The sequence below is a fragment of the Sander lucioperca genome, chromosome 15, assembly GCF_008315115.2.
Source record: "Sander lucioperca isolate FBNREF2018 chromosome 15, SLUC_FBN_1.2, whole genome shotgun sequence".
NCBI lineage: Eukaryota > Metazoa > Chordata > Actinopteri > Perciformes > Percidae > Sander > Sander lucioperca.
Genome location: NC_050187.1, coordinates 19,287,516 through 19,311,210, shown reverse-complemented (window position 1 = coordinate 19,311,210; position 23,695 = coordinate 19,287,516). Strand labels below are relative to the sequence as shown.

Below are 23,695 nucleotides of genomic sequence, written 5' to 3'. Positions count from 1 at the left end.
CAGCAGCTTAGCTTAGAAAAAAGACTGGAAATGGGGAAACAACCTGACTCTGTTGGAAAGTAACTAAATCAACCAGCAACTCTGAAGCTCATTAATTAACACATTACATGTCACTTATTTAAGTTTTATTTATTTGATGTACAAAAACACACATTTCTTTTTCTTATAGACAATAGTGAGTGGTATCAATCTTCTCATCTAACTGTCCGCCATAATTCAAATAAGTGTATTTTCTTAAAATGTAGAAATATTCCTTTTAAGACCCAGTTAACCCAGTGTTCAATGTGGTTTACTGAGGTTTAAAATAACAAGTTTAAACAACTGAGGTATTGTATTTATCAAAAACAGTATTATGGAAAGAATATTTATTTTTATTTACATACAGAACATGATTTCTTTAATTGTTTCCGATAAATAATGTATATAAAATACAATATTTCTTTATATCAAAGCACAATCCAGCGTTTTAAATCAAACAACAAAAGCAATTTATGGAATTAAATCAAAAGTACAAGTGCAAAATCAGAGAGCTGTGATGTCTGGTACTGTTATTCCAGCATCCTTTGCCATGGCATAGAAATGGCCTTGTTTTTCAAGCAGGTTGGTCGGAGAATCAAATTCCACTATTTTACCAGCATTGAGCACCATTACCCTGTGGAAGAGAAACACAGGCAGAAATGTTAACCCGCTGAGTAGTGTAAATGTCATTACTGCTGGCAGAGGGATAGACAGAAGTGGATTTCCTGCTAAAATGAGAAGAAAATAATTGCGTACATATTTGTGCCATCTATTAAGGGCAGGAGGGAGTGTGAGGGTGAGAGTATGCTTTTTATTTCAGGTAAAGATTTAAGTCAGATTTAGGTGTGAATGTTTTTCCATGTGTGTCAGCCCTGCAAAAGATTGCCAAGAATTTCCCCTGCCTTTTTTCCAAGTGCATGCTGGTATACGCTCCAATCCCTCTGTATCCCTGAAAAAGGAATAAGCAGGTACAATGGTGGATGGATGGATGGATGGATGGGCCATTTTTTCTAAATGTTTAACTTTGGTGACCTCCAGTGAAAGTATAGGGGTAATGCACAATTGTTATTGTCTGTCAGATTGACAGAACAAATGTACATACAGGGTTCCCCTCACAAGTTCAGTCCCAATCTTTTGCACTACCTGTTTACTATATATATATATATATATATATATGTGTGTGTTGCAGAAGTTTAAAATGTTAAACTATTGCCATTGCTTTATGCATGATTTTAAAATTTTAAATTTAAATTCTCAATTATGACAACATATAGTGGAAGGTCCTTGCTTGCAGAAACAGGAAAATATGTATTAATCTGCAGGTGGCATGAGGGAGGTTACAAAGCTCTAAATGTATTGCTGTCCTATCTGCATGTATTGCAGCCTGTTTAATATGTATGCACTTTTCCAGTGTATTTTATATAGATTACTTACTTCTCAAATATGAAATCCTGATGTAGAAAATATATTGAATACAATGAATAAATGCAACCATCCTATTCCTACACAACTTCTCACCCCTACCCCTAGTCTTTGGTCCTGCTGGCACGTCTGTGTGAAGCCAATAGAGACTTTGAAGTATTGCAGAACTTTCATGTCTGAGTATCTGTTTATAGATGTGCATAGAAGGGGCTGACTTGGATCTCACAGCTGTGGCCATCAGGCTTTTGACACAACAGAGGATGCTATAGGGCCATTATTGTAGCAAAACTATTTCCAAATGTGTGTGGGGAGTATCTCAATCTGTGTGTGCGTAACCAGATTTGAAATTGTGTAATATAACCAGATTTGTAACTGTGTAATATAATCTCTAAATGCGTACTGAGATTTGTTAATGTGTACAGGAATCTGCTAATGTGTCAAAGAATCCAATTTGTAAATTTGTAAAAAAGAAATCTCCAAATCTGTATTTAGATTTGCAAGTGTATTAAGATTTGTAAATGTGTAGACAAATCTGTAAATGCGTACATAAATCTGTAAAAGTGTAGGCAAAACTGTAAATGTGTACATAGATTGATATGGTTGAAAAGTCAAAGTATTTTGCTCCAAAAGCTGGAAAAACAGACAAGTCATCAGTTACAATTCAGCAAGCCTCTCAATTGGCTGACATTTTACACATGACTTTTGCCACCCTTTTTCCTTAACAGTAATCTGCAAATGTGTTTGGAGATTTGTCTGTACAAGACAAGATGCACAAAGCTAAACAGCTAGCTGAGACTCAACAGAAGGCTCCCCACATAAAGTCACTTAAAAATAATATAGCCTGTATGACGAACAATGTATGATGTAATTGTAAAGTAACATAAAACCTGGCTGGTGTATAATACAACATATACGTATACATTTCTATGCAGTCCTGCAATGTCACTGCTTCCTCCGACTGGTGGTATGTAGGCTGTATTGCTACTGAGGCGCAGTGGGAGCAGAGCAGTACAGACACATCTCCGCACACATTTGCAGATTTCTGTCATGGCAGAAATGCAGCAAAAGTCATGTGTAAAAAGGCAGCCAATCGAGAGGCCTGCTGAGTTGTAACAGATGACTTGTCTGTATTTCCAGCTCTTGGAGCAAAATACTTTTTAGCCAATAATATCTATGTACGCATTTACAGATTTGTATACACATTTACAATTGTCAATACCCTTGCAAATCTAAAATATAAATTTGGAGATTTTTTTTTTAATTTTTTTTTTACACATTTTCAAATCTGATTACGCACACACACTCTCCACACACATTTGCAAATAGTTTTACTACAATAATGGCTCTCTCTCTTTCCCCCTCTGCATTTTGAATGCCCCTAACAAAAACCAAACGTGCCATTACATCATTTGTGCTGAGGAGCATTCAGTTACTGAACAGATCAGACACAGGCACATAGACATTTTATAATGTGCACTATTGATTATTTATTTAATTATTTATTGATTCATCTTAGCTATTGGACTGATGATTGCATGTCACCACCATTGCTGCGTTGTTGTTGTTGTTGTTGTTATGTTCTGTTTTCTGTATCCTCTACGTCTTCAATGTTGTTGGATGTTTGGTGTGGTTTTTACTGTTTACTGTTATTGTTATTTACTGTTGTCTGTGCTTAATGTTCAATGCGTGAGTGCAAAACAAATTCCCCTCGTGGCAATAAAGGTTTCATTCATTCATTCACCTTGGCAACAAATACATTTGAATTTGGAGAAATTACCCAATGTAAAAATGTTGCGTAACTAAGTGCCAAGGCTACTTGTGGATTACACACCATGCTCAAAACAAGAGTGGAGGAAGAAAGAAATATACCATTATCAGGAGCAAAATGAGTGCAGAGTCACGGTTAAGGGACAGTAACTCACCTGGAGCTGTCCATGATGCTGTGCAGGCGGTGAGCGATGGTAAGGACAGTGCAGTGTGAAAACTCGTTGCGGATGGTTTTCTGAATCAGGTTGTCTGTCTCCAGGTCCACAGCTGCTGTGGCCTCATCCAGGATCAAGATGCGAGACTTCCTCAGCAGTGCTCGGGCCAGACACAGCAGCTGCCTCTGCCCAACACTGAGAAGAGAGTGACATGCTAAAAAAAAGCGTTTTTGTAGCACACAGAGAAGAAAACACACTGGAAATGGACACTGATTTTTTATTTGAATTGATTTATATGATATATGATTTGATTGTTTCCTGTAGTTACAGAAGCAATTCATATGAAGTACAGTAGAAAACAATTGAATGAATAGAGTGTATTAGATGTATTTGCAAAGTATTTAGGATGACATTTGGCAGATTTACACATTATTAGATGTTTGCAGGTTACAAATCAATATTTAAAGCAATTCTTCAATTATGCATCAGGTATGTTCTGTGCCATTCATCTGTGTGTCGACTGTATGTGTGTATTTTTATAACCCAACTGAAAGTAAACTGGTTCGCACTCAAAGCAAAACATTGTTTGCTGTATCTTCAATCATTTGTAACGTGGAAGAGTAACAATTATTTTCATGGCCCACCTGAGGTTCTCTCCCCCCTCTGCGACTTCATGTTGTAGTCCTTCCTGCAGCCCCGCTACATAGTCCTTCAGATAGGAGAGGTCCAACACTCTCCATATCTCCTCATCGCTAAATTTGTTAAATGGGTCTAGGTTCATCCTCAAGGTCCCGGAGAACAACACAGGGTCCTGCATCCACATGGGAGGGTTGGACAGGTCAGTGTACCATTTAAAACAGACTGCTGTGTGTGGATTTGAGTTGTTGTTGTGTATACCTGTGGTATGATTGTGAGCCTGTTTCTGAGGTCATGCAGGCCTATTGTGGAAACATCTACATCATCAATGAGGATTCGACCTTCAGCAGCTTCAATAATCCTAAACAGGCAGTTGGTCAGGCTTGATTTCCCAGCTCCTGTGCGGCCCACTATACCAATCTGAATGCAAGGAGAGACAGCACATGGGGTAAAACTTAATGACTCATGCATTTTTTCATATAGGTTTTATAAACTACAGTCACTGAATATCTGTTTCTGGAGGTGTGCTTTTATAATTTCACGACAGCCTGTATTTGTTTTTCGAAACTTTTAAACCAGCTGTCAAAACCCTGAATTGTGTTTAGTCATCTCTGCCATTGTTGCAGGCGCTTCCATAACTCAGAGGCTATGTATTGTACCTTTCTGTGTTCTGTGCATGCCTTTTGCTGCAGCCTGTGTGCATGCTGAAGATACAGTAACACCCTGAGATTCAAGATATATAAACAGAACAACCAGGGGAAAATAGGTCAAAAATGCTGCAGAAAAAGAAAAGCAACAGAGACCAGACTAGAACAAACAAATCATGGATGTTTCCTTGCAAAGATGAAAGGCAGAAAATGAGAGGGGACTAAAAAGAAATTCAGATGTCAGTCTCATCAAACTAAAGAGGTCGTGACATATAACCTGCCTGTTTGAGTTTGTAGTCAGTGCTAAAACTGACTTTAAAGTCTCAAATTTGGTACTTTAAAGTGGCCGTATTATGCTCATTTTCAGGTTCATAATTGTAATTTGAGATTGTATCAGAATAAGCTTACATGGTGTAATTTTCTAAAAACACCATATTTTTGTTGTACTGCACATTGCTGCAGCTCCTCTTTTCACCCTGTGTTCAGGTCTCTGTTTTAGCTACAGAGTGAGACCTCTCAACTTCTGTAACATCTTTATTGTCAGTCGCACATGCGCAGTAGCTAGGTAAGGATTACATGAGCTAGCTAGCTGTTTCTCCAACTTTGGCCTGTAGAAGGCAGGATTAGCTGGGAGACTTCTTGCCTGCTTGTTCTGCAGTCTCAGCTACCTGCAGAACAGGGACATGTAAATAGTTCTATACAATTTATTTTGTAGATTAGGGTGATTAGGTGTGTTGTAGCAGTGTTTTGCCATTGAGAACGAGCTAGCATGCTAACGGTTAGCCCCCTAGGCCCCTCGTCTCGGCTAGTTACGTAGAAAGCCGTGCAGATTTTGAACAGCTCACCCTGAGACTGAAGGCAGGACACATTCAGAAACCCGTATCTCACTCAAAACAGCATGGATGTTTGTTTTTTCAAAGTTTGTATGCGTGTGGAAGCACCAGAGACAGAAAATAACACCCCATAACACCACATCATAATATGGGCACTTTAAAAATTGATCAAGGGGTTAATCTAATCAGCGGTCCAATTAAGATTTGCACTTTGATAAATCCTACAAGCTAGCTATACACACATGCACACACTGGCGGGTATATAGACGCATACACACAGACCTTCTCAGTGCTTTTGATGTCACAGGTGATTCCATGCAGCACCAGGTCTAATCCAGGTCTGTAACGGACCTTGTAGTTGTCAAAATGTAGCCTTCCTGCCTCAGGCCACTTCTCTGGAGGCCGAGTGTCTGTTATCCACTTAGCCTGTACAAACAAAGACACACAGCGTAGATGAGAAATGGTGTCATCTGTCTATTCCTGACCTAAGCTGTGAAAGCTCCTACTTGTTTTAGGAGATAATATGGACACATTAAAAGTCAATAAAAACAAACAACAAATGATAAAGACACCACTTGGTTTGTGTGAATGAAGAGAAAAGCTCTCAATTCAACGTACCTCGTTCTCGAGTTTGGTGTATTCACTCACTCTCTCCACGGCAACGATATTGGTCTCCAGCTCAGATGTCATTCTCACCAGCCAGTTGAGAGTCTGGGTCACCTGCAAAGCCCCAAAAGGAGAGGGGAATGTCTTGCGTTGTTAGCATTATTAGTATTTGCAGATATTATTCTTCAACTTCTTGTTCTTCTAACCACAAAAGCTGCCTTCCCATGCATGGAATATCACCAAACTTTGCTACACTGCATCAAAAATTGCTATACTGCATGTCTTCGACAAACAATCCAGCTGGATATTTGAATTATCAAAAAATTAGCAAATAGCAAAATGTTTTACTGTAAACAACTACTGCAAACGCTCACTAAATAAATCTCCAATGTTTATAAAAAATAAATGACAACATTTTAATCTCATGGTAGAAGTAGTGTGATCAATTTCAGAATTATTATATTATTGTAATATAATTATTATTATATCTCCAAAACTGCATTTTTGACACTAGTTTGAAATCTACCCTTAAATGCACCTATGGTATACCTGTGGTATCTATGGTTTCTCACTTTGCAGGTAGCTCAACAAGATCATGACTTGTATTTGATGTCGTTGATGTGTTGATTCAGAATGAAGATGCTTATATGTTATTATATTACTGAATAAACATGCTTATGCCTACTTAGGCATTGTGATGTGTGGAAAAGAGACTTTAAATGATTTAATGTTCAACAAGTGTAATGATAACTTCCCTTCTATAATCCTTAATTGTCTTTTTCTTCTGCCCGGCCCCAACTCACAGCTGCGCAGCAGCAATAATTATACCATATAATCACCACCACAATCGTCATAATTCGCATTGGCATTTACATCAACATTTTCTGCAGTGTGTGTGATGAGAGTGGGAGTCACTGACATTAAGGGAGTAGGATATAGACAGGCCAACCAGGCCGCTGTCCAGAGAATCCCTGGAAATGACTGCAAACAGAGCTGAAAAAAACACCACCAGGTTTCCAAGGAACTCTAGACGGATGGCCAGCCATCTGCAGAGTGAACAGACACACACACACAAATATATATTGTTATCATCATCCACCGACACACTAAAAATCCCATTAGAAAAATGCTTGTATTTATTGATGATTTGGAGTTCAATTTCTGACCTGTTTGACACTATCCACGGGTAGACGCTCTTGAGGTTTTTATCAATAATTATTTCGTTGTGTTTAAGAAACCTTTCTTGATGGCCGTAGGCTCTTATCACTGACAGCCCCAAAACTGTCTCACTGAAGTGTGAGTATATAGGAGAGCGAGATACTGAGTCCAGCCGACGCAGCTGCCTTGAAGTCGCTACATAGAAGCGCTGGGTGTAAAGAGAGGGCAAGAAAAATGTACAGAAAAAGCAGAAAGTTTAATTGGATTTTCTTCACAATACAAACAAGCACTTCTCTTTTTTATATCCACTGGTTGCAATATTTTGTGAGTTTTCTTCTTCAATCTCATTTCTGTGGGCACGTTTTTTTCCTTGTGCTACCTTGGTCAGCTTACCTGTACAAAGTAGTAGACCAGTGCCAGAGGAAGGATGAGGATGGTGAAAAAAGGAGTGGCCAGACAGATGACAAACAGTGTCCCTAACACGCCCAGAAGACACAGGAGCCAGGAGCGGAAGGACTGTGGAATGGCTTCGTCCACTGTGAAAATGTCCTTCAGAACCAGAGATGGCAAAGTTAGTCTTTATTAAAAGTGACGTATTATAGTGCTTTCAAATGACCCAAAACTGATGAAAAACAATACAATTTCAATGGGTTCCTCTTATTTTCTTTACTTTTGTCCTTTAGAACCAGCGATGGCAAAGTTAGTCTTTATTAAAAGTGACTTATTATAGTGCTTTCAAGTGACCCAAAACAGGTGAAAAACAATACAATCTCAATGGGTTCCTCTTATTTTCTTTACTTTTGTTCTTGTTTATCAGGAGCTGTGGAATCTCCATGGCAATAAAGGCTGCATGCCGAGGTGACATTTTGTTTGAGTAGCGAAATTGCTTTAACTCCACAGTCCAGTGGATTGTTTTAATATACAGTATCTTGGCAACCAACTAAGATGACTAATTGAAGTTACCCTCTTAAATGACAATGTTAAGAATATATAGGTTTTTGGGGAAAGAAGATGACAAAAATATGTAAAGTTAAATGATAAATCCTACCTTTGCAAAGCGGTTGACCACCCTTCCAATGGGTGTGGTGTCAAAGAATACCATGGGAACTCGCAGTATGTTGTTAATCAGCTTTGAATGCAGGATACGCGATGCATTGACCGAAGCATTGGCCAGGAGCAGTGTACCGAGGAACACAAAGAGGCCTGTCATAAAAGAAACGTTTGTAATATATATAACTACATCTTTACACAGTGATATCTATTTGTCCACATTTGCTAAAATAGAGCACCACATACAGTAGTTCATGCAGAATTCTGAAGTGATGTACACATTATCATATCCAATATTTCATTCGTGCTACTGCAGCTGATTAGCAAAACACGGAGCAATCTGCTAATTAAACTTGAGCAGCTCTTTGGAGACTACAGACAATTCTCAGTGTGGGGAGACGAGCTACAGTATATCATTAGATATTTCCTGTTTAAGGAGAGGGTGATAACTCCAATAAGTCTCCAGCAGAAAGGAGCAGTAAAAAGAAATGATGAACACCACACATATTTTGAGCAAACATAGTTGGTGTACTTCCACTTTGTGAAGATCTGTTCTCATCATTACAATGCTAGGAGGCCAACCTTCAGTCACTCACAGATCTCTGAGTATCACACTCCAGTCATATTTGTATTCCCTCATCTGACAAGAGGATGAATAAAATCAAGCCAAATCTGCAGGCAAGCTTAAGGTCTTCCTATTCAGGAACTAAACCTGTAAATACGGCTGCTGACTATCCAGTCTTTTGCAATATTGTTATGTAATGTCCCCTGTAGTATGCTGTCTTACAATGTAAACCCCCTTTTAAAATGTACTATCATCAGGGAACTCCTAGTGTTTAGTGCTATAATCTATGTTGTCCTGTTCACGGTTTAAATTAATATAAAATTAATTCCTCTCAATAAGCCACTCAGGTCTACATGTTCACCCTGTCTCTGAGGAAAATTTGATTTACGTAAATGGAATGAAAATTACTGTCAATTGGTAAAAACTTGGCAATAACAAAGGAGATAATTTAGGTATTAGCATGAAAATGTTAGAAGACAAATATAGTGGCTAAGCAAATGTTTGTCTTCTTTCAAGGTGACTGGATTAAAATGAATAGTTCAACAATTTGGGAAATACGCTTATTCCCTTTCTTGCTGAAAATTCAATGAGGAAATTGATACCACTCTCAATGTCTGTGTGTAGCTGGAGTCAGGAGGCATTTAACAGTTAGCCTGGCTCTGTCCAAAGTTAATAAATATGCCTTTCAGCACCTCCGTAGCTCACCAATAAACATGTTTTATCTTGTTTGTTTAATTTGTGCACAAACAGAAATGTAAAACGACAAGTTGTGGTTTTAGTTAAGATTACTGTATAGTCTAACAGTTATGTGCAGTAAAAAAAATCTAGATAGCTTTACTATATCCAACTTAGTGCTTAAGAGTACGGAATTGCAAACAACAAAACAAAACAAATGGAGTGTTTGTCTGTTGCTTAAGGTAATTAAACCCAAATGTAATGTTACATCCCTCATACAACTGTCTTGACACTCACAGGTCGAAAACATTTCCCGTCTCTACCATAAGTTAGACGTTGAAAAACTCGATATGCAGGTTACATATTAAATATTGTAAAACTACTGGATCTGGAGAGTTTTACTGTGCCTAGAGAAATACAATTCATTTTAGCTTTGAGGCTGAATTTGAAAATATTTGCAAAATAAAAGAAACAACTGTAATGAGTTGAACTGTTCAGTTACCCTGAGCTACTCCCAGAGCTCCAAACACCCCCACCCTGGTGTCCCTCTTCCAGTTAGGGTATGTCATGTTGTAGTAATCCACTGCATCATTGGTCCAGTTACTCAGCCACAGGTTCTGACCGATAAAAGCAATGTTCTGGATGAAGTATACCAGGAAGACCATGACAGTATATCCCCAGCCCATGGCACGCAGGTACTGGATGTACATCGAGAACTTGACCTGGATATAAGAGAGAAAAAGGCTCAGAAAAATTATTATTATTCATAACTTACTGTATATATATATATATATATATATATATATATATATAAATAAAACTTGCCATTAGTGCTATTGGAAAAGGTATTTAAACAGACTAAGAACTTGGATTACCTGTCCTGTTTCCATAGTTTCCTTCTCTATCAGCCTCTGACCTTTCTTTAAATCACTGACATGTTCTGGTTTTCTTATAGAGTCATTCCTTCTTAGTCTGACACTAGAAAAAAAGGACAGAAAAGACCACATTAAAAAACAGGATGAAAAGATACTTAGTGAAAGATTAAAATATTGTTCTTGTATATTATGCATGTAAACAAGAAATACTATATGAGGAAATTTAATCTTACAATAGCAGCGACTCATATGATCTATGAGAAGCCCACTGCCCCCACATTAATCCTCTCCATCAGAAATATGCACACAGACAAGCTGTTTCTCTATTTTGTCGGCGACCACTTCACTGTGTTCTAACCTGCCATTGCGCTGGCTGCGGCGGATACTGTTTTCTCTCTTTAGTGTACTAGAAACTGTATCCTCCAAAGGAGAGTCGGGTTGAGGGTCCTCTCTTTCAGGTATGAGCTCCACGTCTCCAGCGTCATGGCAACGATCTGAATAGCAAAAATGGTATCTTACAAATATGTAGCTCTATATAGCTCATAATCACATAGTAACTCATATGCAGACCTCAGCCAGTTTTTTTGGTGGTGCCACAAAAGTGCAGCTTACCAAAAGACAACAAGAAAAATAATGTAATTACCTGACTCTGAATAGGTCCGATTGCTTTGCTCTTTGGCATATGTGTCTAGAAATTCAGAAAAAGCTCCTCTGCTGGCACGAAGGCTCTTGTAGGATCCAACCTCAGAAACTACTCCATCAACCAAGACCACTATTTCATCTACGTATGGCAGGAAGCTCATTCCATGAGTCACCAGAATACGAGTCTGTACAGACAAAGACACACTCGGTCTCAGCTGTCAAATTATAATTCAATTCGGACAGTAAAAAATGGTCTATAAAATGACTCAATCCACTATTACATTTTAATGATACCTATTTTTGGTTAAAAAATATATTCATTGTTCATTGCTTTTAATACTGATTAATGCACTTATGTAGGCTAAGCACAAACCTTGTCTTTGAGTATTCCATTTGGTCCAATCACTTTATCAAAGAGATGTTTTCCTACATGAGAGTCCACAGCAGACAAGGGGTCATCTAATAGATAAATATCAGACTGACTGTAAACTGCGCGGGCCAAGCTTACACGTTGCTTCTGACCCCCTGAGAGGTTAATGCCCTGAGGACAGAGATCAGAGGAGGAGAGGAGAGGAGAGGCACAAAATAGGTTTAGGTTTAAAGAATCACACAGTACTTCGGACAGTACGTCTCATCGATGGCAGTGTTTCCCCCTATAATTGTACAGGCCTGGCGGGCCAACGGGAACCCCCACCAGGTTTTTCATGCCCAAAAAAGGCCAAATATCCATTGTTTCCCCTATATTCATTCTGCGTCGCACTGCCGTAAACAGCAGCGATGCCCTGCCACGAGTCCATAAACGAGGCTGTCCGTGGTTACTTCACGTCTGTGAAACCAGGACAGTCAAGTGTGTTATCTGAACTGCTAAAGTCAGTTACACAGGTGACGCCAGGATAAAGCAGTCAACCTACGGGAAAACACTGAATGTAATGTTGCCTAGTAGCTGATAAGCCTAAGTTGATGAATCTTCAGTACCGGAACTACAATTCCATGAAAAAAATAACACAACCCTAAGAAAAAATAAAACCACTTTGTCTTTGAAAATAAGGGGCATTACTTGCAACTGGTATTGTGTGCTTCGTGATCAACTGAGACACATGTTCATTTATGATTGTGTTTGTGTTCTAATTGAACATCGAGAATGTATATGTATAACACAGGGTGAGCCATACACAGCAACAAAACTTCCATCATATTTAAATTCTCAAATCCTTGAATCTTACTTTCTCTCCAATCTCAGTGAGGTCACCCCCAGGCAGCAGTTCCAGGTCAGGGGCCAGGGCGCAGGCCTGTATCACCTCCTGGAACCTCCTTTCTTCATGGGAAGAGCCAAACAGGATGTTATCCCTCAGAGTGGCATTTTGGATCCAGGCTTGCTGTGGCACAAAGGCAAGGGAACCCTGGACAGGAAGACATCAAGGCGTGTCAGGCACAGAAGCCCTTCTTACTACACTGTTGTCCAGCTCCTAGAGTGGTTTTCATTTGAACCAAACACTACACTGGTTACATGGTGGCACAGTGGCTCAGTGGTGGCACACAGCAAGTAGGCACAGCTGAGTACCAAGTTCATTCTCGGACTGGGCAAACCCTTTCCAGGCAGGGCCTTTCTGAGTGGGGTTTGTGTTTTCTCTTATTATTATTAAGAGGGCAAATAAAATCAACGCACCTTTTAGGGCGAAGCAGGCAAAGCACTGCTACTTCTGCTACTTGGGCGGAGTGATTTGCTCGCAGCACACGAGAAGCCCCGTGGTGACGAGCAGAGAGTAACAATGGTGCTTTTCAGGTGTTGCGCTAATCACTCCACCCAAGTAGCAGTGCTTCGCCTTCTGAGAATATAGTTCCCAGTTTGTATACGGTTAGAAGATGGCTGTGTCTCATGTGACCTTGTTATTTGTACACGCTGTGACTATACAAATCACAACATGTAAATAGGAAAATGTTGGCGTTATTATGTCACTTATTGGGAGCAGTAGGCTAGTTGGAGCCGGTTACCTCCAGGATCTGTGCTAAACTAGGCTAGCAGTGGGTGCGCCAGACAGAGTTACACATGCACAGAGATGAGAAGGGTATGTATGGACTTATCTAACTCTGGGGGATACGGTGAATAAGCTAAAGTCCCAATAAGTCGGCATGTTCCTTTAACTGCTGTGTTTTAATTAAACATTTCTAACACAGGAGTTATATTGTTAAGTTATATGTGTTTGATGAATATAAACATGTCTTTCTGCTGCTGCTGCTGCTGTACAATGGAAAAATCTTCCTTCAAGCCTAATATTGATCACATCAGTGGACTTGAAAAGATGGTTTCTCATTAACTTGTAGCCTGAATTATTTTATGAGAGCTTGGAACATGTTGGCTGCGCCATTCTGCCATTGTATGCATGTATTGTCTCGAGTGGTGTTGTGGTTTTTGTTGTGTTGTATGTTGGAGGACCACAGTGAAAAAATAGAGTTTTAGGCTTTATTGTATTTTAATCTTGTAAATAAAAAGTATTGTAGCTACTGCTGCGCAGAGTTTAATCATCAAATACATTCAATCAAGAGCCTGGCTGATTTCATACGTATTGTAAGCCTAACAGACAAACGGAAATCATCCTGATTTCCTGAAGATTTGATGATGAGACAAAGCAATCACTTTATGTGTTCTGATGTGATTATTACCGCAGTGAAAAAAAATCTTCATACACTATTTTTGGATGGATGATGACAAACACACTATTAATGTTAGACAGATATAAAGACAGAAATAAGGTGTCACCTGAATGTTGATAAAGCCGTTGGTGTTGTACATCTCTCCCAGGAGGGCTGACATGAGAGAGGACTTTCCTGAGCCCACAGCTCCCACTACTGCTACCAACCGACCTGGATTAATATCCAGGGACACACTGGCAAACACGCACAGAATAAATATGTTCAACATTGTTAAATATTATAGGGACAAATACAATGTTATGCAGCCATATAGCGTAATATCCAAATGTGTAATTTTGTGTTTGACACAACAAACATACTTTTTCAGCAGAGGCTCAGCGTCTCTTTCCCAAGCAAAGGAACCATCACGTACGCTAACAGCAGTGTCTAGCAGATGAACACAGATGCATAAATTAAATGAAAACAGATGGACAGAGTAGATATACTGTACATGTACCAAAACCTTTACTGCTCAGAGGAGGAACAGGTGCAAATGCTGATGGTAAACGTACTGAAACTGGGGTCATGGCGCACAACATCACTTTCAAGGTCTTCACCTCCCAGAAACTTCTCCAGACGCTTCTTGGACACTGCCGTCTGAAGTGCCAAAGAACAAGTTAGTGGGCTTTTAGGTTTGGTATGTACCGGTATGTACTGTGTGTTGTTGTTTTCCCCTTACTTGCACAATGGCAGCGATGAGCATGGGCAGCATGGCCAGGGGAAATCGGAGGATGTTAAAAAGAGAAATGGAAGTGAAAGCCTTCTCAGCAGTCAATATGTTGCTTGGGCTCACCCCTACAAACACTGCAAATGAGGCCAGAGAAACCTGCGAAACAAACCGTGTGAGAAAAAAAGATTTGCAAAACCATACTTGACCTGCCGCTTCTCATCTAATGGGACTCACCAGAGCTGGAGCACAGCTGAAGATGAAGGTGGAGACAGACGATAAGTAGGCAAACTTCCTCATGACCTTAAGTTCTTGCCCCCTAATGCCTTCCACCTGCGCCTGGAAGGATGGCTCCCATGCATACAGCTTCAGAATCTGGTGGGAGATGAAAGACAAAGAGCGGGACGAGGGAGAAGAGGGCATTGTGGAGGACAAAGAAAAGGAAGGGTGGTGGAACAGAGGGTTAGCATTCATACCTTATGAAGTCAGTGTCAATAAACCACAGGTGGTGGATGCAGTATAATAGAAGGCACTGCTGACTAACATTTCAGCTTTTTCCTGAGGCATAAAATCCTTTCATGTATGGAAGGCCTCACTTGGAGTCCCCCACCTCCACCAATCTGCCTGAACTTTAATTGTTTCACGAAACAGAAAGAAGAGGTGAGGTTGTTACATTGATAATGGGCCATTAACTCACTTTGATCCCATTTAGTATTTCATTCATGATTTTCAGTCTCTTGTCCTTGAACTTCATGTTCTCTATCTGAAAAGAAAAATAAATGAAAATCATCAAGAAAATGAAGCTCATGTACTAATAATAATAATAATGCAGCCAGGTAATGTTTAGCGTTACATAGCATTATACAAAGCTGCCTTGCATTTTTCTGAAAACATCTTTGACATGTAATTATAAAGCATGGGTATTCTTCTGCCACCCAAGAAAACAATGTATCTATGTGGTGAAAGTCTCAGGAGAAACACTTGGCCCATTTGATGACTGCTTTAAATTGTCCTATCAAAGTTGGTTTAGCACTTGTGCTGTGTGCTTGCTAAAAGGCGAAAGTCACCTGAGCCATAGCTTTTGTTAAAGACAAACTAAGTTTCTTGAATGTTTGGCTGAAAGTAGAGATTAGAGTTATTTTTTTCATTTAGAACTTTTCAAAAGTCGATTTAATATTGATTTTGCTCATGCGCAGACAGGGAATAAAGATTGCTAAATTTTCTCTGTTACTCTATTGAAAGCTGTAGTAAGCACTTTACTTTTGGTGTCATTGGACAACAATTCTATAATAATTCTTCAGCATATTGTAATAAAAGTGGTCTGGGAGAAAACGGCTGCTGCACCTCCTCTTGGCTCTGTTTTCAGGGATTTAGAAAATCCAGACGTGATAGGAGAATTTGGCCAATCACATGTCATCAGAGAGAGTGAGCATTCCTACTGGCTGCACTGCACATGCAAACAGAGAGGGGAGAGGGAGAGCTGCAGGTAGAGGACTCACTCTACTTAAACTTCTGGCGTTTCTTTGCATTTAGTCTTTAGCCAGACCTATCTCCACAGCGCTGTGGAGTAAGATCTGGCTACACATTCTTGGACAGGAGATAAGGTTGTTTGTAGATGTGTCACGATTCGATTTGACTTTCAATTTTAAGGTCACAATTCGATTTTCGATTAAAAAAAAAATTCTTTTCAGCAGTGACAGGAAAACCACAAGAGCCACTTTATCGTGGAAATACTTCTGTGATCCAGACTACTTTGCATTCTACCCACTGCAGCCTTAAATAATCAGTATAATAAAGAGTCATGAGCTGTTTAAATAAAGCAAAGCATTTCAGCACAGCAAGTCCACTGGAATCATGGAAACTGTATACTGTAATATAAGAGCTCATAGTACAGGGCCAAGTAAAAAATGTTACCAGGAATGAATTTTAACAAAGACTAAAATATGTAATGAAGAAGTCAGTTGCAGGTTTACACAAATCAATCTGAAGCCCTGTGGCCCAAACAAACTTATCACAAACGTTAAAATGTATGTTAATAACAATCCATTTTTTTTTAGTCTTTTTTTGGTGGATTTTGTTGTATAAAATTAAATCCTGGTGTATTGTGTTACTTTTTAGTGCACCATATTTCTATTGTCATTGTTGTTACCATTTAATATTACTTGGTACTTATATTTTGAAGACACAATAAGTATTTCAGGCTATATTTCAAATTTTAAACCAAAAATGTAGGTCTATTATTGTTGGTATATACAGTGTACTATTCTAAAGGGGTGAAATGATCCTGTATGTGTGCATTTCAACTGACCTGGAATTTTCTGGCCTTGGTGGCTAACAGTCCATTGATCGGCACCATCAACACCATGACTGCCAGTCCTGCCAACACAGAAGGTCCTAACTCAATCCACAGGAAAACAATGGACAGCATGATCTGAAGAGGGCAGGACCACAGCAGGTGGATGAAGTTGGTCACATCGTTGAAACGCTGGGCGTCTGCTGACATCAGGTTCACGGTTTCGCCAACCGTAGACTCTTTACGAGTGTCATTAGACACCTTCAATGCCTTGGAGAGAGGGAGATGGACAGGAAGTAAGCAGAGGATAATTTGGTGCAAGTTGCAATTATTTTAAAAAGGTACAAAGACAAGTGATTTTTTAACTTCATGATGTTGTTCATGAACACAGCAGCAGGGGCTCTTAGAGGAACTCCTATCACAAAATGGTTGAAAACAGGGTACAATAATAATAACTATCTATTTACGAAATATTGGATAGCTCAGGAATTTGCTATGGTAGGATACAAGGTATGGAGTTCACGCAGATAACTTTTTCATTGACAGTAGGTGGTCATTACATGTGTTGATGAAAGTGATTGAAAGTGAATGTCTCTTGGATGGATGTTGAAAACTACATGTGGTAATTTCTTATGATGTGGCATGGCAATTCATTTCCTTTTTGTAACTGAATCAAGGAGTCTGAAGTAAATGTCATCGTACTGTCACTTGTGTTGTTACCTTTTTGTACACAGCAGCTATGATGGCAGTGCGAACCTTCATCCCCAGCACAAAGCAACGCTGGAAGTACTGCTGCAGGAACAGAGACTGCAGAATGGCCACCACTAGCAGCAGCACTGCATACACATACCCTTCCCAGACAAACCTGGATTTGTCCTGAGTGAAAGAGATCATCAATCTAAAACCGGTAAAACAGTTTAGTTAATGGAGCAGCTCAACACATGCTACGGTGATATTTCAAGCATCTAGTGGCAGTTTTCAATCATGTAATGTTATCATTTCCTTCATTTTGAATCCTTTACTTTATCCCTCACCATTTCCCCTCCCCTGTCAGACCCTAGTGTTATCCAGAGTGCAATGCTAAATCTGTGGAGGACAGACTTTAAAGTGCTCATATTATGCTCATTTTCAGGTTCATAATTGTATTTAGAGGTTATATCAGAATAGGTTTACATGGTTTAATTAAAAAGAAAAAACTATATTTTGTTGTACTGCACATTGCTGCAGCTCCTCTTTTCACCTTGTATGTTTAGCTCTCTGTTTTAGCTACAGAGTGAGACATCACACTTCTGTTCCATCTTTGTTGGTAGTCGCACATGCGCAGCAGCTAGGTAAGAACTACTACCCAGTCAGAAGCAGAGTATGAGGGCGTGCCATGCTAGCAGCTAGGCGAGCATTATAACGTGTGTTACAAAGTGACGCACGTTTGTCACGGAAGTAAAGGCTGGACTACAATAAAGCTGTTTGTGAACAGTGTTTTCTGTTGGAGATGGTAAGTCCCTTTGGGGTGGACTTTGGGCTTTTTCACTTTGTAAACCTATAACGTGCATAAAAATATATATAACACAATAAAGGAAAGGGAAAAAGCCAAAAAGCATAATATAAGCACTTTAAACAATGTAATTCAATAGTGTGCATAATGCTTAAGTCTTATACTAAGTTTCCTTTATAGCCTTCTTCGTTTTAAAGTTCAACCATCTGTATAGAATAGAGAGTTTATTGACCCAGAGTTAATGATTGCTGACAGAGTTAACAGCAGTGAACAGTAACAGTATAACTCTGTTGTGACCAAGAAGGTTGAGGATTTGTTTTCTGTCTATGTTGTTTAGGGAGGAATGAAATCATTTCAAATCCCAATCAATAAATAGCTGCTTAGCTGCTTACAAGAAAACAGGAAATCAGGGAACATATCTCTGTGCCTGAGAGACAGTTTCATTAAAAACCTGACTCACTTTAGGAGTTGGGGACTGGCAAAAGCCAGAAGGTCCTGCAAAAGTTTGAAGAAGGCAGATTCAATCAGAATCCATTTAAAGGTCTTGTAAATGGTGTAAATCAGCCATGAATTGGGATGTTCATCTTTCTCCTTCTTTTTGTCCTTTTTCTTCTTCTTCTTTTCATCTTCTTTATTTCCCTTTTCCTCCTAAAGAAAGATATAGTTTGAATATAGACAGAGAATCAATGACAGACACTAGTAAAATAAAATCCATTTGGAGTGCAAGAGAATGTACCACACACGTGTTAAGTGTTTCTCTCTGCACACTCTTACCATCAGCACATCCTGACTGACACCTTTCGCCAGACTGTTGGAGAGGCCATTTTGAAAGGCCTCTTCCTGGGCTTTGTCTCTGTTCTCTTCCCGTTTTTTTTTCAACTTTTTTTGAAGCCGGATCCGAGCCGCACCCAACTCCGACTGCATGAAATACTGAAATCGCTGGTTGATGTCAGCAGTGCTGTCTGCCTCACTCAGCTCCCACATGTCCTCCTGAACAAGGGGCTGCTTGTACCCCTTCACCACCATACTGAAGAAACAAGGAGAAGTTGGTGGTGTAGGTGTACATATGTGGGGGTTTGCTTGGATTCTTACTGCAGCAACTTTTAATTTACCTGTTAAACCAGTTGAAGGTGATTCTGCTCAAAAATGCTGCACCTGTCTCTGGATTCTGTGGATAAAAAAACATTAAAAGCACATAGATGGATTACATTCACAGCAACAAAAAAAAACAACAACAAATACTGTAAATAGCTCAATCTGGATGCATTGGTACCTTTTTTACAAGCTCCTCGGCTTCTGGAGAGATATCAGCCACAGCGGAGAGAATAAGTGCAATCAATTCCAAACCAAAGGAAATGTAGAAAAGGCAGAAACGAGGGACATCACTGATTTCTCCCTGTTGGTCAGAAATTTGTGTATCAAAGATGTTTAAGGGTGAGGGTGTGCAACAGTGAATGGTGCATTACTGATAAATACAGAGAGCTGAAATACATCAAATCATGTGATTGCCTTCTGCCTGATTAATGACTGATGCCAGTTTTAAGTTTTAGCCAAATGCCTTGCTCCCAACTTGATTTATTGTCTCTGTTCATACCAGTCTGAGTGCTTTTCGTAGGAGGCTCTGGAAAGGGAAGACATCGCACAGAACAAGGAGCAACCAGAAGAGAAAGAGAGTAGCCGAATCTACTGATCCTTTCCTCCGCCTCAGTCCTTCCTGGCACAACAGCAGAAGGATCTGACAAAGAAGACATAAAAAAACGTCATCTTTCCAATCCTAAGCACCAATGCAAATAAATCAATACAAAACCTGTTATATTTACCCATGTGACTGCATACAGGACAGGGTTTGCGTAGTATACACCAGGATTTTTTTCTGTTGAAGGTGGGTCGTTGCTTGGACCATAATCCTCTCCTAATGTGACTGCCAGGGCTGCTATGGCCATCAGGAACAACAGAGACACCACAAGCTGAGGGAAGGAAAGACAGACAAAACTAGCAGATAAATTACATTAATAATTACTATAATTATTTTTTTTTTTTTTTTAAATCTGAAAAACCATAGCAGTGACAAATTATTATACCAAGCGAGTATCAAAAAACAAAACATGCTTGGAGGAGATCTTTAAAGGTCCCATATTATGCTAATTTACAGGTTCATACTTGTATTTTGAAATTCTATGTTCACATGCTTTAATGTTCAAAAAACACATACTTTTATTCATACTGTCTATGTGAATATACCTGTATTCACCCTCTGTCTGAAATGGGGAATTTTAGTGCCTATCTTTTTAAGCCCCTTTCCCGAAAAGCCCAGTCTGCATTGCTTGGTCAGCGTTTTCCGGGTCTACCGCATCTGCGCTCTTGGATTCTCTGCACCGTCTTTGCAGCAGGGGAATGACTGTAACGGTATTGTAGCAGCACTTTCTACCTATATATAGTAGAGTTGTGACATCACATCCGTACAGAAGTCCTGACAACTCGTTTAAAGGCACCGTTTCTGAATATGGGCTGTGTGCATTTCTCTGTGGATTGAGCGTTACGATACTTTCAAAGTATTTATACAGCACCTGCTTTATAATCAAAAAAGGAATGGAAATATGGAAATCTCGCTTTTTACAATATGGGAACTTTACATAAAAAAACTCTTACTGAGAAACTGGTCTCTTTGACACCTTGGACCAAGATTTTTTAATCCTGGGGTACTTAAAAAAAAAAGTCTCAGCATCACATTATAACTGGAACACTGTGTCTTTCTTTGTACATTACCTGTTTGCAGAGGTAGAGCTTGGACAGGTGTTTTGTGTTCACTTGTGACCTCTTGCAGAGAACCAGCAGGTGTTGCGGGGCACAGAGCCACAGGAACCCCAGGGGGATCCAGACCAGCACCGTCTGCACTACACATACTGGGAGGTCTGGGTCTTCTCTATTCAGATATGAAGCATTCTGAGGTGCACAAACACACACACACACACACACAGGTATGACTTGTCACTGAATGCTAGAGCCCTCCTAATCTCAGAGAAAGGCAAACACAAACACACTCCCATCCGTGTACCCCTGGAGCTCACTACAATGCAGTGACACCTAACACCTCCCTGATTAGAAATGTAATCAAGCAGTGATTCATATTTGATTAAACCCTAAGTCCCTGCTTCTGGCTGTAGCAGCATGTGCATTCTGCACTTCTGGACAAGATAGCTATATATGGAGAGATGGGTGCTAATGTACTGGCAGAAATATGGAGTGAAAGGAGCTGAACACAGAGGGTTAACGTATTTATGAACAAAAGACCTCGAGACAATACAGAAAGTGTGGTGTGTAAAAGCTTTGTAAATGCTTTAAAATTATTTATTAGCATTCAAAGCACTTTTGCCATCTGCTGTGCGGGCAACTTGTTATAACAAGAATCCTACTTTTCTGGACGGCATGTGTTTATTAGGGTAAAGGTATTTTACCCTGTGCAATAACTATGTGGGTGCTTTATCAGATAAATGGATTATTTCATACATTTCCCCATGGTTGAAATACTATTTGTCAGGCTAGAAGAAATATACCTATTATTGATTAAATGTTTAGTCTATAAAATGTCAAAACACTTCCCAGAGCCCATGGTATTGTCTTCAAACTTCAATTTTTTTTACAACTAGCAGAGTTATAGCTCAACAAAATGTGCTGCATTTGACGGACATGCTGAGTCATGTCCTACTTAATTGGCCAGTCACATGTTAACTGAGCTCACTGTGTACAGGGTTGAAAACCCATACAATGGTATAGATAAAACTATTATCTCATCACATTGTGTGAACTTAACATAAAATGTTTGTTTTTTTTCCACATACTGAAGAAATTGACACAATAACATGAGCACTTGTATAAAATAATCATATTTATCAGTCCTGCAATATTACAAACTTTATGAATAAGAAGCTTATAGTGCTCTAGCATAGTAAACACAAAATAAACAGAAACTTTAAACTTTAAAAGAACATGTCAACATATCTGACAGGAAAAAAAGAGTTTATACTTAGCACAGAGATATTGTGTTATATTAAAGTATACAGGTGTTATTGTGTCCATCCTCTGTAATAAAATATATAAAATAAACAGAAAAAACTTTAAAAGAATATGTCAACATATCTGACAGGAAAAAAATTAACTTTGTACTTATCACAAAGATATTGTATTATATTAAAGTAGGTGTTATTGTGCATCTCTCTAGTTATATTTAAGTGGATTTGCTGTATACGTCATTGATCATACGTATGTGTTTGCATCAAACCTTTTACAAGTTATTGAGTATTTTTCATATAAAAGCGTCAACTGGAGGCCACAATGAAGCCTTTTTTCCCCAACCCCCACTCTAGTGTCTCCCTTCAGCTACATTAACCCTAGCTGTTGAACTCACCCAGAAGATGGACCCACAGTACTCCTCCAAAGCTGCAGCACACATGGTCCACACTGAGGGCTTCAGACGCCTTCAGATGACTAGACAACCAGACGCCTCTCGCTTTCTGCTGCAGAGCTTTACTTTTACGCTCTTTCTCTCCCCTCGTCCACCCACTCTCCAGAGACAATTGCAGGACGTGACTCTGAGGGACTTTGAGCCATGAGGCTTTTAAGCAGAAATCAAACCTTTCAGCCTCCTTGTGCCTAGACAAGGCATAAGTATGCCACAGATGTGCTGGATTTATGTAAATAACAGACAGGTTAATGCTTAACTGTGTGTCTTGATTTCTTTCTTTTTAGGCAGATCTTAAGGCCGTCCTCTAGCAGTCCTCTGTGAGTCGTTTGATGTCTACAAGAAGCACACACATGCAGTCCTCCTGATGGGTGAATGAAAAAAACTCAACAGCTGTAGTAAAAGACATTCAGAGAACCCTGCCTTTCACACGCCCACAGACAGTCAACACTCAATGTGTCTAAAGTGCAACACTTCAGGCAGATGGCTGCATAAGAGAAAAAACGGAGAGACAGAGGGGCTTGCATAAGTATTCCTGTGTTGCTTTCCCTCCTGTTATGGGGACGGCCCACCAAAAAAGGGAATGTGTTTAGGAAAGGGGAGGGAGTGGGCTTAGACTCCTTTTCCTGTTGCGTTTCTACTTCTACTCTGCATGCCTTCACTTTCTCTGGACAGACACCCATTTTCAAGTCACATCAGATTAGTTTTAGGCAATCATGCATTCAAACAGCTACAGTACAGTACATGACCGAAAAGAAAATTGTTGTGCTACTGTGCAAAAGCACTGGGGTTTCTCTATGTGTCATACTGATGTTGGGCTATTTTTCTTCAAAAGACCACTACAGAGGTAAATTGCTACCAGACACCAGTTCAACACAAACCACAGAAACAAAGAGGATTGCTGTTGGACTGCATGTGTGAGTCTGTCTGCGTGAAAAGAGGAAGATAAACACACATCACAGAAATGAGATGAAAATGAATCAACAGTTGTTTTGTTGAAGTTATGATCCATGTATTTGTGTGATCCAGCCTCATAAATCGAGA

At 39.5% G+C, this 23,695-nt stretch overlaps 1 protein-coding gene across 1 annotated transcript; it reads right to left on the bottom strand.

The window, feature by feature from the left end:
* Positions 1-354: 354 nt before the first annotated feature.
* Positions 355-22,642, bottom strand: abcc2 (ATP-binding cassette, sub-family C (CFTR/MRP), member 2). Its single transcript, XM_031304951.2, has 32 exons — positions 22,598-22,642; positions 20,959-21,135; positions 20,013-20,159; positions 19,787-19,927; positions 19,466-19,588; positions 19,305-19,360; positions 18,967-19,219; positions 18,653-18,840; positions 17,421-17,598; positions 16,716-16,970; positions 15,105-15,170; positions 14,645-14,782; positions 14,420-14,566; positions 14,253-14,337; positions 14,061-14,127; positions 13,808-13,934; positions 12,273-12,449; positions 11,423-11,590; positions 11,051-11,234; positions 10,766-10,901; positions 10,408-10,510; positions 10,035-10,254; positions 8,291-8,445; positions 7,636-7,791; positions 7,251-7,450; positions 7,004-7,130; positions 6,097-6,198; positions 5,761-5,904; positions 4,260-4,418; positions 4,007-4,173; positions 3,363-3,557; positions 355-652 (listed from the first exon to the last, which is right to left on the bottom strand). Exons 1-32 carry the CDS (start codon positions 22,640-22,642, stop codon positions 523-525), a joined length of 4,716 nt encoding a protein of 1,571 aa, XP_031160811.1. The 3' UTR covers positions 355-522.
* Between the last annotated feature and the right edge of the window lie 1,053 nt (positions 22,643-23,695).

Coding starts and splice junctions, on each gene's coding strand:
- abcc2 (XM_031304951.2), bottom strand. CDS start 22,642: ATGTGTGCTGCAGCTTTGGAGGAGTACTGTGGGTCCATCTTCTGG. Junction 14,783..15,104: donor AAATACTAAATGGGATCAAA/GTGAGTTAATGG, acceptor ATCTCCCACCAG/ATTCTGAAGCTGTATGCATG. Junction 12,450..13,807: donor ACGGCTTTATCAACATTCAG/GTGACACCTTAT, acceptor CTTCCTGTCCAG/GGTTCCCTTGCCTTTGTGCC.